This window comes from Neomonachus schauinslandi, chromosome 11 (assembly GCF_002201575.2).
Source record: "Neomonachus schauinslandi chromosome 11, ASM220157v2, whole genome shotgun sequence".
Classification (NCBI taxonomy): Eukaryota; Metazoa; Chordata; class Mammalia; order Carnivora; family Phocidae; genus Neomonachus; species Neomonachus schauinslandi.
In genome coordinates, this window is record NC_058413.1 from 6,079,804 (window position 1) to 6,095,438 (window position 15,635).

Consider the following 15,635-nt stretch of genomic DNA (forward strand, 5'->3'; position numbering starts at 1 on the left):
GGCGGAGATTCGGGGTTCCCGTTCTGGCTCCGCCTCTTGGGCGCTGTGTGACCGTGAGAAAGCCATGGCCCTCTCTGTTTCCTCACGTGTGCAACGGAGATAACGATAATAGTAGACTGTAGACCGCTCTAGAAGCTGTCCCTTAGGCCTCCTCCTGACCCTCTCCTGGTGCCGCGCAGGTGGGAAACAGAGAGCCCTATCCCCATTTCACAGTCAGACACACCGAGGCGCCGACCTGTTTGAATGTTTTCTGGGGTGATGGAGACACTCGAGCATGGGGAGGGGTTCCAGGCCAGCTGGATGAGGCGATGCAGGGCTATTAATATCGGGGCGGCTGGGGGCTGAGGGGGAATGTGCTGAGCCGGGAAACCCCGACGCCACCGAAGACTGCAACTCAATCCTCCAAACCCGCCAGCGAGACCAGAGGGCGGGGCTTCTGCGGGGGGCGGGGCTCCGAGGCTGGGCGTGGCTATAACGTACTGCCCTACCCGGCTCTAGCGCCAACGGGATTCCAAGCTTCTCCGTGGCTCATGCGGCCGTCCAATCACATGCCTGCATCTGCCGGCAGCTCCCGGGGACTCGAAACTCCCTTCGGAGCTTCTATTGGTCGTAGCAGGCATCCGTCTGCCACTATCCCCGCCCCAATACGGAAGCGGAGGGGTACTCGGGATCCGACAGCCGGTGGGTCCAGGCCATGGGGCAGCTCTGGGCGGTGGGGAGCGCGGAGGGGACGCCCGCGCGGCTGCCTCTCGTGCTCACTGCGCTGTGGGCCGCGGCTGTGGGCCTGGAGCTGGCCTATGTGCTGGTTCTGGGTCCCGGGCCGCCCCCGCTGGGACCCCTGGCTCGGGCCTTGCACCTAGTGCTGGCCGCCTTCCAGCTGCTCAACCTGCTGGGCAACGTGGGGCTCTTCCTGCGCTCGGACCCCAGCATCCGGGGCGTGATGCTGGCCGGCCGCGGTCTGGGCCAGGGCTGGGCGTGAGTGGGGCGCGGGATCTGGGGGCTGGCGCGGGGGTGGGGGGGAAAGCAGGAGCCTTGGACAGGGGGAGGTGCCCTAGAACCAGAAGATATTAGAACCAGATTACAATAGGATCCGCTTGTTAGAGCCAGAACACTCTTTTACAGCCTGGGATGGTAGATCCAGAAGAAATATCATTCATTCACTTACAAATATTTAATGAGCACCTACTATGTGCACGGTACTGTTCCGGCCACTGAAGGTTCAATAAAATAGATTCCTGACCTCCTGGAGCTGATTTCAGTGGGGGAGGAGGCAGATGATAAGCTACAGGCATAATAAATAAGGAAATTATATAGAGTGTTAGAAGATGGTGGTATGGAAACAAAAAGTAGAGCAGGGTAAAGGGTGTGCAGGTTGCAGTTTTAAATAGGGTAGTCAAGGTAGGCATTTGAGCAAAGACTTTAATTTAAGGATGTGGGGGAGTTAGCCATGTGGGAATCTGGGGGAGAGTGTTCCAGGTAGAGGGGACGACAGTGCAAAGACTGAGGCAGTTATGTGCCTTGCATGTTCAGGAACAGCAAGAAGGCCAGTGTGGCTGGTGTGGAGTGAGAGAGGGAGGGGAGGGAGGGTAGAGATAGAAAGACCTTGTGGGACATTGAAGGTTTAGCTTTTTTTTTTTTTTTAAAGATTTTATTTATTTATTTGAGACAGAGAGAATGAGAGACAGATAGCGTGAGAGGGAGGAGGGTCAGAGGGAGAAGCAGACTCCCTGCCCAGCAGGGAGCCCGATGCGGGACTCGATCCCGGGACTCCAGGATCATGACCTGAGCCGAAGGCAGACGCCCAACCAACTGAGCCACCCAGGCGCCCTGAAGGTTTAGCTTTTCACTGGCAGTGAGATGGACAGCCATTGTAGGGTTTTGACTTAGATTTTTTTTTTTAAAGATTTTATTTATTTGAGAGAGAGAGGGCATGAGAAGGGGGGAGGGTCAGAGGGAGAGGCAGGCTTCCCGCTGAGCAGGGAGGCGGACATGGGACTCAATCCTGGGACTCCAGGATCATGACCCGAGCCAAAGGCAGTCGCTCAACCGACTGAGCCACCCAGGCGCCCCTTGACTTAGATTTTTAAGGATCAGCCTGGCTGCTGGGGTGAGACCATAACCAGGAGGAACCAAAGCTGGAATCAATCAGGGAGAGTCATTAAGAATCTCAAGCAGTAATCCTGGGGAGAGTGCATGGTGATTGGGACCAATGTGGTGACCGCGGAGGAAGTGAGAAGTTTGCCCCTGGATGTTAGAGGCCAGAGAAAGGCCTTAGGACTGGGATGTCTGAGCTGCAAGAGCCCTCGGACCCGCAGTGCTAGAACTGGAAGGGCCCAGGCAGGGGTGTTCGGCCTGCGTTTATGTATGATGGAGCTGAGGCTTACTGAGGGCAGTGGCTGTGCCTGCTTCCCCGGGATGGGCTCAGAGGCCGACCGGGCATGGTAGGGGGCACTCAGAGCTGTTGGCACACCTGACGCTGTGGTTCCTTCCCTGCAGTTACTGCTACCAGTGCCAAAGCCAGGTGCCGCCCCGCAGTGGGCATTGCTCCTCCTGCCGCGTCTGCATCCTTCGCCGGGATCACCACTGCCGCCTTCTGGGCCGCTGTGTGGGGTTCCGCAACTACCGGCCCTTCCTGTGCCTGCTGCTTCATGCTGCGGGCGTCCTGCTGCATGTCTCTGTGCTGCTGGGCCCTGCTCTGTCAGCCCTCCTGCGAGCCCACGCGCCCCTCCACACCGCCGCCCTCCTCCTGCTGCCCTGGCTCATGCTGCTCACAGGTGGGGAGCTTGGGAGGCGTCCACAGAGGCAGAGGCCCTTGCAGTGGGCCATTCTGGTGGGGGGTGGGATTTCCCGCTGGTTCTCCTGGTGATGTCCGGGGATCCCAGTTCCGATGTCATTTATGGGGGGTGAGGGCAGCCTGAGATTCAACTGGGTGTGCAGTACAGTAAAATACTGGGCCTTGACCCAGGTACAGAGTTCTGGCTAGGAGAATCAGGCAAGGATTCTAGGTGTTGGCAGAGAAGGAAGGACTGGTGGGAGTTGGGGGGGGGGGGGGGTTGGGATGGGGAGGGACCATTCTAAGTGGGGGTGCATTCTAAGTGAGCGTTGCAGACAGAACAAAGGCATGGAGGTTGGGCAAGGAGTAGCTTCAGACTGGATGGTGGAGACCCTCCCTGAATGCTGGTGTGAGGAGAGAGCCCTGACTTGACTGGACAGTAGGGAGCCAGTGAAAGCTATAGGCAGAGGGAAGTTCCCGTCTTTGGAAGCTGGGAGGGGAAGACATGGATCAGGAGGCTGACCGAGAGGCCATGTTCTGGATGACACATTTATTCCTCTTTCTTCTGACACCCTCCCCTCCCTGAGATAAAAGCCCCACTGTTTTTTATACTCTTTGTTGTCTCCGCCTGAAATGCCTTCTCTCCCCTGACCCCTTCCTCCTGACCCCTCCATGGTCCCTCTGTAACCTTGTCCTGCAGTTACTAAACTCTCTGAGTACTCTGAGTAGTCGCTGTGTCTCGTCCTGTCCAAGCTCAGCTCTGTCCCTACAGCCCGGAGGGGTGGGCGGGGGAATGGCCTTGGGAGGCCCAGTGGGCTTGTCACTGTCTCGCTCTGACCACACTGGCTCCCTGAGCAGCCCTCCTCTGCCTCCTTGATGACCCTGTTTCCACTGAGACACAAGCCCTCCAGCCGCACCTCCCTGCACCCCACCCCTCTGCAGCCATTGCCTTCTCAAGCCCTGGGCCCTGCTGAAATCGTGGGCATCTGGAAGTCCGGGCTAATGGCCCTCTCAGTGCCCAGTTGGTCAGCTTTTGACCTTCTCTCCATTTGACCTCCTTTACTTACTCCCACATCCACCCTACACCTTGTCAGAAGCCAAAGCGTATCACCTCCGAAATCACGCCATGAGCCATTCACCCCTCTCCGTCTGCTCCCCACCTCCTCTCCTAGCCAGCTCTCACACTTCTACTCCATGAGCTCCTGCCCTCACCTTTCCGTCAACACTTTCCCTCTTCACTGCCCCCACATCCAGCTTAGAATCCTCATTTCCACCATTCTCCTGCCAACATCTCAACCCTCTTGGCTCTGTCTTCCACGGTGCCTTCCTGTCTTCTCTGAGTCTGCCGCTGGTCGCTGAGAGCTGGTACTTGGTGGCAGTTGGTCCCATGCCACATTCATGGCGCTGCTGACCCCAACAGGCCTTCAGTCATGGGTGGCCATCCTGGTTTCTCATAAGCTTGCTCCCCCCGAATGACTGCAGCTCCAACCTTCCCACTCTCCTGTTCTCCAAGCTTCCACCTCTCTTGAAATCTATCACAGAAAATGAGATGTCAGTTGGTACATCCAGAATTGTCTCATCCTCAGATCTGGAAGCCAGGCTGACTGCCCCCAGCTTCTCCTGGTGTCTGGCCCTTCCTCCCTGCTTGGAAGCCTCACTATGGCCTGCTTCTCCTCCTGCTGACCCAGTCCCCCCTCCACTGGCTTTCTTCGGCTTTTCCCACCTGTACAAACCCTCTCTTCACCCCACATCCTCCTCCTCCCTATCTCTTGCCTCTCGGCTCTTCTCTTAGCAGCCAAGCTTCTTGAAGGACTTACCTGGGCTCATAGGCTGCTTTTCCTCACCTCCCACTCACTCCTGTACCTGCTCCAAACTGGCTTCTGTCCCCCCTCCCCTTCCTGAGAATGCCTCGGTCACCACAAAGCCCAGAGGACCCTTTTGAGTTCTCTTTGCTTCACGAGACCTTTCTGCCTCATTAATACTGCTGCCTTCAACCTCCTGGAAAGGCTGTACCCTGGGCGTCTCCAACAACTCTTACTGCAGGGTTTCCTCCTAAATTTTTGGTTTCCCTCTCTTTTCTTGATCGGGTCCCAAAGGACCTGGTTTCCTGATGCTGAGGGCGTGGCGCCGCTCCCATCCCACCCTACACTCTGGCGGGCCTTGGAACTGCCAACCACCTGCAGATCTGCGTGTTGGGCCTGGGCTTCTCTCCTGAGCTTCCAGAACCATCCACATACTCGTCTCACAGGCATCGCTCCATCCTGCCTCAGGACCTTCAAACAGAATGTTTTCTCCCCTCTTCACCTACCAAACACCTCCTTCAGATGCCACCCAAGATGTACTTAATTAAAGCAGATGAAATCCACTTCCTTTAGCCTCCTAATAAGTCAGCTTGGCATTTCCCCACATAGCCTCTCTTTTTTAATGAAGTAGAATTCATATAACATGAAATTCATCATTTTAACCACTTCCTAGTATATCATTCAGTGGCATTTAGTACCTTCACAATGTGGTGCAGCCATCACCACTATCTAATTCCAGAACATTTTCATCACCCCAAAAAGAAACCCTATTATACCCATTGAGCAGTCACTTCCTACTCCTCCCTGAGGCCCCCAGCTCCTGGTAACCACTCATCTACTGTCTGTATGGATTTGCCTGTTTGGGACATTTCACAGAAATGACATCATCTATGTGCCCTTTGTGTCTGGCTTCTTTGACTGAGCAGAATGTTTCATGACATCCTGTAGTTCATTAGTTCAGCAGATACTTAGTAGCTACTGTGGGCCAGAAGGTGCTGTACTTTCCCATTGTAACACACATCACATCCGTAATTAAGTAACTGAGAAGTCATCTCTTAACTACTTGTCTGTGAGCTCCCTGGGGTCAGAGCTGGTGTCCACCGTTCATCCTGGTGCCTGCCACTGCGTCTGGCACGTGGGAGGTGCTCACAAGTTTGTGATGAATGCAAGTCGGGTGTTGGGCAGAGGGCTGCGTCTGCCCAGGTCACCGGCGTGGGCTGGCCCGGGAGTAGCCACTCAGCGTTTACTGAGCAGAGGAAATGAGCCCTGCTTCGTGGTGGAGGGTAGGGAGTGGAAGAAGGGCGGGAGCTGAGCTTTGGGAGGTCTGAGCCCACGGCTGCCCCCTGACCCTCTTGCTTTCTTCTTGCAGGCAGAGTGTCTCTGGCTCAGTTTGCCCTGGCCTTTGTGACCGACACGTGTGTGGCAGGTGCACTGTTGTGCGGGGCCGGGCTGCTCTTCCATGGGATGCTGCTGCTGAGGGGCCAGACCACATGGGAGTGGGCTCGGGGCCAGCACTCTTATGACCTGGGCCCTTGCCACAACTTGCAGGCGGCCCTGGGGCCCCGCTGGGTCCTCGTCTGGCTCTGGCCCTTCCTGGCCTCCCCATTGCCTGGGGATGGGATCACCTTCCAGACTGCAGCTGATGCGGGCCTCGTGGCTTCCTGACTCCAGAAGGAGCCGGAGCTGTTCAGGGAGAGGGTAGCCGGAAAGGGGGCTCCTAACTCCTTTCGGGCCCATCTCCAGCCTCCCGTCCCGTCCTTGGCCTTGCCCCTGCCCAGCCTGGACTCCAGTGTCCAGGGCTTGGGTCCTGCAACTCTGCCTCTGTTGGCCCCCCGAGTAGAGTGGACAGTTGGTAAGGGGCTGCTTGGCCAGCCTAGTCACCCCTTTGCTGGGTTAATAAAGCGCCCACTTGGTTCTTGGACTCTCTCCATCTTTCTGGGTTTCTGGTCCCTCGCTGTTGCCCAGGCTGCTGTTTCTGGTTTCCTCTGATTGCCACGCATGGGAACCACAGAATGCCTGAGTGCTTAAGGGACCAGAGCTCTTCCTGTGGCTTTGGTGTGGGGGGCTGGGGCACCAGCAGACCAAGGTGGCGTGTGGTGATCCAGGGAACGAGAATCCAACATTCTTTCCCAGGTTCAGTGCTTTATGGTTAGAAGCCTCTCCATAACACTCACTGTGCCTCCCTCTGGCTACTCTGGTACCAGGAGCAGCAATTATGACGGTTGATGTGAGAAGATCATGGGGCAGTGAATGGAGGAGTCAGGATTTGAACCCAGATCTTTGTGCTTTCTCCTTCACCCTTGCACAGCTAAGGAAAGTGAGTAGCAAAATTGAGGCAGAGAAATCAGGTGGATGTTCAAGCATCAGCTTCTTCAGAAGCTACCTGTTAAACATTTTTATTTAAATATAGTAAATAGACTCCCAGTTAAATGTAGCAGGTTTAAATACATGGGTTTACCTCTGTTTCCTTTTAAAATCTAAAATGATAGTAAAGACATAAAACAGATACAAATTTACAAGGACAAAGAAAATAGAAGGGAGACAGGAATAGATCAAAGAGCCTGATGACATTCTGAAAGATGGGAAGTGGATGGGGGCTCATTTCCTCTCTTAGCAGAGAATTAGAAGTTAATTCCTAGAGGGGCCAAGAGGCAGCCAAACTGCCCCCCCCCCCCCGCCCCCAGGGCCCTGGAGAGGCTCAGGAACTCTCCTGGCACCATGGAAGGCAGGGTTTGGGACTGACAGTAGGGACTGACCCGAAGTCTGTATGAGGAGCAGCTAATTGCCCCTTCCCCCCACCCCGGGGCCCCCTTGCAGCCAAGCAGCTACCCCTCTGAGGTACAGATGGGGGCTATTCGAAGAAGCTTTGGGTCTCGGGAGGGTTGGGGTGAGGGGCTGGACCAAAAATGGGGTTAAGTGAAAAAGTCTACAGATGCTGCCTTGGGTGGTGGAGATGTCATCCAAGGACATGGCAGGCTTGTCACCCAGGAACGCTCAGAGAAGCCCATCCTTCTGAGAGGCCCTGCCCATACCCACAAACCTTTGAGCTGCTAGGACTTCTTTGTTTTCCCAAATGGCACGTTCAACTGCTAGTTCTTAATGGTTAGGAAAGTGGTGTGCCTGGCACTTTGTGCTGTACGGAAGCATGGGCCGACTTCTTGTCTCCTCCTCTGCTTTCTGTTGTTTTTATTAAATAGTAAGGAGATGCAAGAAAATATTTAGAAAATAAATTCCCTCCTTCCTCCCATTTAAGAAACGGATACCACTTCCTTTGAAGTCCCCACTGTGCCCCTCCCCGGTGGAGAAAACACTGTACTGTCTGAATCATTCCCTTGCTTTGCCTTGTAATCGTATTACCTAGGTTTGTATTGGTTTTGCATGTTTTTGAATTTTATATAAATGGAATCATACTGTGTTTATTCTTCTGTGACTTGCCTTTTCACTCAATATTATGTTTGAGATTTATCCAGATGAACGTGTAGAGCTGTAGGGCATTCCATTCCTTCTCCTTGCTGTATAGTGCGCCATTGACTATACCACAACTTATTTTTCCACTGTCACCCCTATAGTAGGACTCCCTAAGATCTATTCTTGGTCCTTGCTCTTTCATATAAATTTTAGAATCCACTTGTCAAGTTCCACCAGTAAAAAATACCTTTGAGATCGTGAATGAAACCCAACTGAATCTAAAGATCAACATCCATATGAAATTGAAATTGCATTTTTCAGTTCATGAACATGGCATGTCCATTAAATGTTTTCAATAAAGTTATATACTTTTTCTCATAAAGATCATGCCTTTTTTGGTTAGATTTATTATTATTATTATTATTTAAGGATTTTATTTATTTATTTAATTGACGGAGAGAGAGAGGGAACACAAGCAGGGGAAGTGGGAGAGGGAGAAGCAGGCTTCCTGCTGAGCAGGGAGCCCAATGCGGGGCTTGATCCCAGGGCCCTGGGATCATGACCTGAGCCGAAGGCAGCCGCTTAACCAACTGAGCCACCCAGGCGCCCCTAGATTTATTATTATTATTTATTTTTTTTAGAGAGAGCGTGCACGAGTGGGGGGAGGGGAGGGGCAGAGGGAGAGAGAGAATCCTAAGCAGTCTCCATGCTCAGGATGGAGCCCGATGCAGGACTCAATTTCACGACCCTAAGATCATGACCTGAGCTGAAATTGACATTCGGACGCTTAATGAACTGAGCCACCCAGCATGGGTTTCTTTTTAAATAGATGCCCCTTAAGTTCCCTTCTAGTCCAAATATGTTAATAATTTGTATTCTTTTACTTTCAATTGTTTTGTCTCTTGAGATCAGCCTATAGATGGATTTTTTTTTTTTAAAGATTTTATTTGAGAGAGAGAGCACGAGTTTGGGGAGGGAGGGGCACAGGGAGAGGGAGACGCAGACTTCCCGGTGAGCAGGGAGCCTGACTTGGGGCTCAATCCCAGGACCCTGGGATCATGACCTGAGCCGAAGGCAAACGCTTAATTGACTGAGCCACCCAGGTGCCCTGTAGATGGAGTTTTAAAAATCTAGACAAGACTGTCTTCCAGTTGAAACATTTGGTCATTTATATTTATTGCAATTAATGTACTTGGGTATATTTCTACCACTTTATTTTGTGCTATTTGTCTCACTTTTTGTAGTTTTTAGTTTTTTACTCTTTTTATAATTAAAGTTACTTTTTGCTGGATGCAGAATTCTAGGTTAATAGTTATTTCCTCTCAATGTTAAAAATATTATTCTGTCGGGGCGCCTGAGTGGCTCAGTCGTTGGGCGTCTGCCTTCGGCTCAGGTCGTGGTCCCGGGGTCCTGGGATTGAGCTCCGCATTGGGGCTCCCTGCTCTGCGGGAGGCCTGCTTCTCCCTCTCCCACTCCCCCTGCTTGTGTTCCCTCTCTCACTGTATCTGTCAAATAAATAAATAAATCTTTAAAAAAAAATCATTCTGTCTTTTGGTTTCCATCATTGCTGTTAAGTCAACTGTCATCTATTGTTTTTCCTTTGAAGATACTCTTGTCTCCAATGCTTTTAGGATTTTTTGTCTTCGGTATTCTGCAGTTTACTGTGATGTGCGCAAGTGTGGTTTTCTTTGTATTTACCCTAAAGAAATTCCCTGGGTTTCCTGATTCTATGAATTGATGTCTTTCATCAGTTCTAGAAGATTTTTTTTTTCTTTTTCTTTTTTTTTTTTTTTAAAGATTTTATTTATTTATTTGACAGAGACAGCGAGAGCAGGAACACAAGCAGGGGGAGTGGGAGAGGGAGAAGCAGGCTTCCCGCTGAGCCGGGAGCCCGATGTGGGACTCGATCCCAGGACCCTGGGATCATGACCTGAGCCGAAGGCAGTCGCTTAACCAACTGAGCCACCCAGGCGCCCAAGAAGATTTTTACACTACATATATTTTCTCTGTCCCTAGTGAAGCTCTGATGAGACCTTCCTATTCCATCCTCACATTTTCTATCTGTTTCTGGCCTTCTGGATTTTATTTATTTGACAGAGAGAGAGACACAGCGAGAGAGGGAACACAAGCAGGGGGAGTGGGAGAGGGAGAAGCAGGCTGAGCAGGGAGCCTGATGCAGGGGTCGATCCCAGGACCCTGGGATCATGACCTGAGCCAAAGGCAGACGCTTAACAACTGAGCCACCCAGGCGCCCCCACAATGTCTTATTTTCTTGCAATTTGTGGGTTTTGACTGTGAGTTCCTTTTTCTTGGCATTTTATCAAGGGGATTGTTTTTGAGATTGGGTCAGCAGTAAATTCCTCCAGAGAAGATAGGTGTTTCTCAGTCATCTGATGACAAACAAATCCTGCACCACTTTATACTAAATTTTCAGCTATGGGTCTTTTGGACTGCCCAGGTATTGTCAATTTAGGTGTAAACCTATTCAGGCTGGCTGTGGTTAAAAAAATCTCAGGAGAGGTTTTTCTCCTGCTTCTACCTTGTACTTGGCTTGGAGATAGACAATTGCCCTGCTGGTTCTGATGAGATTTCCCAGAACCAGCTTTTGGTTTTGTTGATTTTCTCTGCTAATTTCCGGTTTCCAATTTTAATTGATTTCTGCTCTAATTCTTTTTTTTTTTTTTTTTCCTGCTTACTTTGGACTTACTTTGTTCTTTTTTTTTTTTAAGATTTTATTTATTTATTTATTAGAGAGCGAGCGAGAGAGAAACAGCATGAGAGGAGAGGGTCAGAGGGAGAAGCAGGCTCCCTGCTGAGCCGGGAGCCCGATGTGGGACTCGATCCCAGGACCCTGGGATCATGACCTGAGCCAAAGGCAGTCGCTTAACCAACTGAGCCACCCAGGCGCCCTTGGACTTATTTTGTTCTTATTTCCCAAGGTGGAAACTTATTGATATTAGATCTTTCTTCTTTTCTAAAACATGCATTCAATGCTATACATTTCCCTTAAAGCACTGCTTTGCTGTGTCCCACAAATTTGGTAAGTTGTGTTTTCGTTTTCATTTAGTTCAAAAGATTTTTAAATTTTTCTTGAGATTTCGTCTTTGACTCACTTGTTATTTAGAAGTGTGTTGTTGGGACGCCTGGGTGGCTCAGTCGGTTAAGTGGCTGCCTTCAGCTCAGGTCATGATCCCAGGGTCCTGAGATTGAGTCCTACATCGGGCTCCTTGCTCAGCGGGGAGCCTGCTTCTCCCTCCGCCTGCCTCTCCCCGTTTGTGTTCTGTCTTGCTCTCTGACAAATAAATAAAATCTTTACAAGTGTGTTGTTTCGGGTGCCTGGGTGGCTCAGATGGTTAAGCGTCTGCCTTTGGCATGGTTCATTATGCCAGGGTCCTGGGATTGGATCCCACATGGCACTCCTAGCTCAGCGGGGAGTCTGCTTCTCCCTCTCTCCCTGCCTCTCCCCCTGCTTGTGTTCTCTCAATCTCTCTCAAATGAATAAATAAAATCTTTTATTATTATTATTTTTTTAAAGATTTTATTTATTTGACAGAGACACAGCGAGAGAGGAAACACAAGCAGGGGGAGTGGCAGGGAGAGGGAGAAGCAGGCTTCCTGCTGAGCAAGGAGCTCGATGCAGGACGCGGGACTCAATCCTAGGACCTTGGGATCATGACCTGAGCCGAAGGCAGACGCTTAACGACTGAGCCACCCAGGCGTCCCATGGAATAAATAAAATCTTAAAAAAAAAAAATAGAAGTGTGTTGTTTTGTTTCCAAGTATTTGGGGATTTTTCCAGCTATCCTTCTGTTAGTGACTTCTAGTTTAATTCCATTTTGACCTGAGAGCAATGTATTATTTCGATTATTTTAAATTGGTTAAGGCATATTTTATGGACCAGAATGTGGTCTGTTTTGGTGACTGTTCCATGTGAGCTTGAGAAAAATGTGTTTTCTGTTGTTGAAGTAAGTCTATAGAGGTCAGTTGTTGAGTGATGGTTTGCTGGGCTCAGCTATGTCTTTGAAAAGATAGTAGTTAAAGATTGAACAGAGAACAAAAAGAGTTGAGAATTAAAATAATGGAATTTAAAAAACAGTTCCGGGGCGCCTGGGTGGTTCAGTCATTAAGCATCTGCCTTTGGCTCAGGTCATGATCCCAGGGTCCCGGGATCGAGCCCCGCATCGGGCTCCCTGCTCAGCGGGAAGCCTGCTTCTCCCTCTCCCACTACCCCTACTTGTGTTCCCTCTCTAGCTGTCTCTCTCTCTGTCAAGTAAATAAATAAAATATAAAAAAAAAATAAATAAATAAAAACAGTTCCAGAGAAGAGCTGAAAGTTAAAAATCCCTCAGAAAATAGAAAGACAATATGAGAAAAGAGAAGAAAAACATGATCAATCCTGTTCTCTCTGGAATTAACCATTTATCAGGTGCTGGGTTCAATGAGAATTCCAGAGAGAACAGAGAAAATGGGAAAAAAATCACTCAAGAAAACAAAATTTTGTGGGAGTGAAGGATATACATCTCCACCCAACAGCACAACGAATAATGGCACACAGTCAGGCACGTCCTGACATTTCAGAACCTCAGAGAAAGAGAAGGTCAGGAGCAAAAATAGCATGGAACTTCTCAACAGCATTACCAAAAATGTGAACACAAGGGAATACTGCCTTAAAAATGATTTTCTTGTGTGAAAATTATTTTCAACTTCAAATGTTATGACCTGCTATCACACGTGTATGAATGGAATAAAGATTTTTTTAGACCATGTTTTAAAAATTTTAACTCTAGTGACTTTTTAGAGAAGGTACTTGTGGATATGCTTCACCAAATGAGGGGTAAAAGAACTATGAAAGATGAAGACATGGGGCCCAGGAATCAGAGGATCGAATCAGGAGAAATGTTCTGCAGCAGTTCCAGGGAGCAAACAGTCCTCACTGAGCCAGGGGATGAAGGAAAGCGTCCGGATAAAAAGAGGAACCGTAGGGGAAGAACTAACAATTGGTATGTACAGAAAACTAAGCAAATGAAACAGAAGAATGGCAATTTTTAACTCAACGAAAAATTTAGAAGTAATTTAATTATATCCCAATTTTGACTCTGCAGTGGGTAACTTTCACATAGTAATATAAATAGCTATTTAAACAGTGAGTATTGATTTACCTAAAAACGGGGGAGAGAAGGGAGCAAGGTCCTGTCACAGGAGAGCTCAAGCCTCATCTGTTACAACAGAGAGCCGACAGGTGGTGTCTAGAATGACAAGTCAAGCAAGAGTAGTATAAACAAATATATTTTTTTCCTTAGCTAGAGAACACGAGCAGGGGCAGAGTAGGAATAGAGGGAGAGAATCTTTTTTTTTAAAGATTTTATTTATTTGAGAGAGTGAGCGAAAGAGAGCACAAGCAGGGGGAGGAGCAGAGGGAGAGGGGGAAGCAGACACCCCGCTGAGCAGGGAGCCCGATGCGGGGCTCAATCCCAGGACCCTGGAATCATGACCCAAGCTGAAGGCAGACGCTTAACTGACTGAGCCACCCAGGCACCCAGGAGAGAAAGAATCCTAAGCAGACTCCTCACTCACCGTGGAGCCTGACACAGGGCTCGATCTGACCCTGAGATCATGGCCTGAGCCAAAAATCAAGAGTTGGATGCTTAATGAACTGTGCCACCCAGGTGTCCTGAAGCATATTTTTTAAAATAAATAGCTAATGGGGAACCTGTCTGGCTTGGTCAGTGGAGCATGTGACTCTTGATCTTGGGGTTGTGAATTTAAGCCCCAGATTGGACTCAGAAGTTACTGAAAAAAATAACAGCTAAGAGAACTGAAAATGATTGTAGTAAGAGAGCAGTAGTGGGGAATGGGGAGAGGTTATTTTCTTGTTATAAACTAACTCCATAGTGCTAAGTAGGTACATGTAAAAGATACCAACTCCCCTCATCCCTAATGTCCACAATCTCTTGAAGCTCTAACTAGTGAGGGCACTGGGTACCATGCACTGTCCCTGGTTTCATATTGCTTTATGTATACTTGTCCACATCGACACAGTTCACATCGATATGTAGTATTACATCATACAAACTCTCATTAGGCGCTGGAAGTCTCTCCATTTTCATCATCATGAATAGCTACGAACAGAATCCAGATCACACTTTTTGTTCCAAGTTCACATAGTCATCACTTGATTGGGGTAGAAGAGATTCTATGGTCATGTGGCCCAGCACACAACCCTGTGAAGCCCAGCCCCAGTGACAAGGGGCTCATTACCTTGTAGGGCAGGCCTTTCCATCTCTGATAAGCTCTCTCAGGAAGTTCTTCAGGTTAAGTTGAAATCTCTCTGACTGACAGTGACACTCCCTTTATTATTCTTTCCATTTCCAGGTTAAACCTCCTGCTTGTTCTAACTGTGCCTCACTTGGCTTGATCTAGAGACCCTTCACCATTCTGATCCAGTTGATCTATGTCTGCGAGTGGCCAGACTGTGCACAGAAGAGGGGGATGGGCTCTTTCTTTGGTCCAGACCCCATGCTTCTCTCTCTCTCTCTTTAAGTAGGTTCCACACCCAGCTCGGAGCCCAACGCAGGGCTTGATCTCACCACCCCGAGATCAAGACCGGAGCTGAGATCCAGAGTAGGACGCTCAACCAACTGAGCCACCCCCCTCCCCCAATGCTTCTCTTAACTTGGCCCCAGAATGCATTCCTTGGAAGAGTTAGGGAGTGGGCTGTGAGCTGTGTCACCCCAATCCCTCACTGGTGTCCTGGACACAGAGGCTATTGCCTGGCCACAGCAGTTAGGTGGGGCCCTTGGTATCAAGGGCAAAAGCTCTGCAGTTACTCCTGTTAAATATGCCCTTTCTGGAGTCGTCTCCTCCTTTCCTCTAGAGGCTGCCCAGCTCATAGGATGCTAGAGCTGAATCTGGTCAAACTGCCTCATTTTACATGTGGGGAAACTAACCCAGAAGGATTTGGTTACTTCCTACAAGCCTGAGATACCTACCACATGCTAGGCTGCACCTGGTCAGACAGAGGAAGATACAGGTCCTCAAAGAGCAGGGTTCCTGGCTCACAAAGTGGCTCAGGGTGGCCCTGGTAGCACAAGCCTAACAGAGGCTGAGAGTGGGCCAGGCAGACCGGCCAGGGCTCCAGGAGGCACCGAAGGCCAGGACTGTGGGTCTCTGGTCCTTGTGGTCTAAATATGTGCCTTCCCTCAGGGTTAAGCCTCACTCAGTGCCTCTGGTCCATGCCTTTCCAGCTCATTCTCTCACACTATGGCCCTGCCCAGTGAACTTCCCACTTATGTGACTGACCTGGGCTCCAGGGCATAGAAGAGCTGTTCCGGGCTTCTGCCTCCTGTGCCACTTCCCCAGGATTCCAGAAACACCTCTCCTGGGCACCCTAGCCCCACCTCTGCTCTAACTGGGCCTTCCTCTCCTGGGATGCCCTTTCTGGGCATAAAATCCAAGGCAGGGGCAGAAACTGTGTGGTCTTCAGAAGCCTTGTGGGGGCGGGGGTCACTAGCTCCCTGCATGGGCACTCTATGCCTTCCTGCACCAGTTCCTCCCTTGGCAACCCTCATGGAGCATCACAGGCCTGAGACCTTGGTTGAGCCCAAATTTCAGGAAAGTCCCCTGTGGGGAGGCAGCTATTCCCTGAGCCCCCT

The 15,635-nt window shown here is 50.0% G+C and overlaps 1 protein-coding gene across 1 annotated transcript; it reads left to right on the top strand.

Moving 5' to 3' along the window:
• Positions 1–669: 669 nt before the first annotated feature.
• On the top strand, positions 670–7,224 carry ZDHHC24 (zinc finger DHHC-type containing 24). The gene is made up of 3 exons (XM_021685090.1): positions 670–975; positions 2,497–2,774; positions 5,945–7,224. The coding sequence occupies exons 1-3, from the start codon at positions 695–697 to the stop codon at positions 6,238–6,240; spliced, it is 855 nt and encodes a 284-aa protein (XP_021540765.1). The 5' UTR covers positions 670–694; the 3' UTR covers positions 6,241–7,224.
• Positions 7,225–15,635: the final 8,411 nt, after the last annotated feature.

Bases quoted from the DNA above. Each gene is read 5' to 3' on its own strand.
- ZDHHC24 (XM_021685090.1), top strand. From the start codon at position 695: ATGGGGCAGCTCTGGGCGGTGGGGAGCGCGGAGGGGACGCCCGCGCGG. The intron at 976-2,496 runs GTGAGTGGGGCG...CCTTCCCTGCAG, and splicing joins GGTCTGGGCCAGGGCTGGGC to TTACTGCTACCAGTGCCAAA. The intron at 2,775-5,944 runs GTGGGGAGCTTG...TTCTTCTTGCAG, and splicing joins CTGGCTCATGCTGCTCACAG to GCAGAGTGTCTCTGGCTCAG.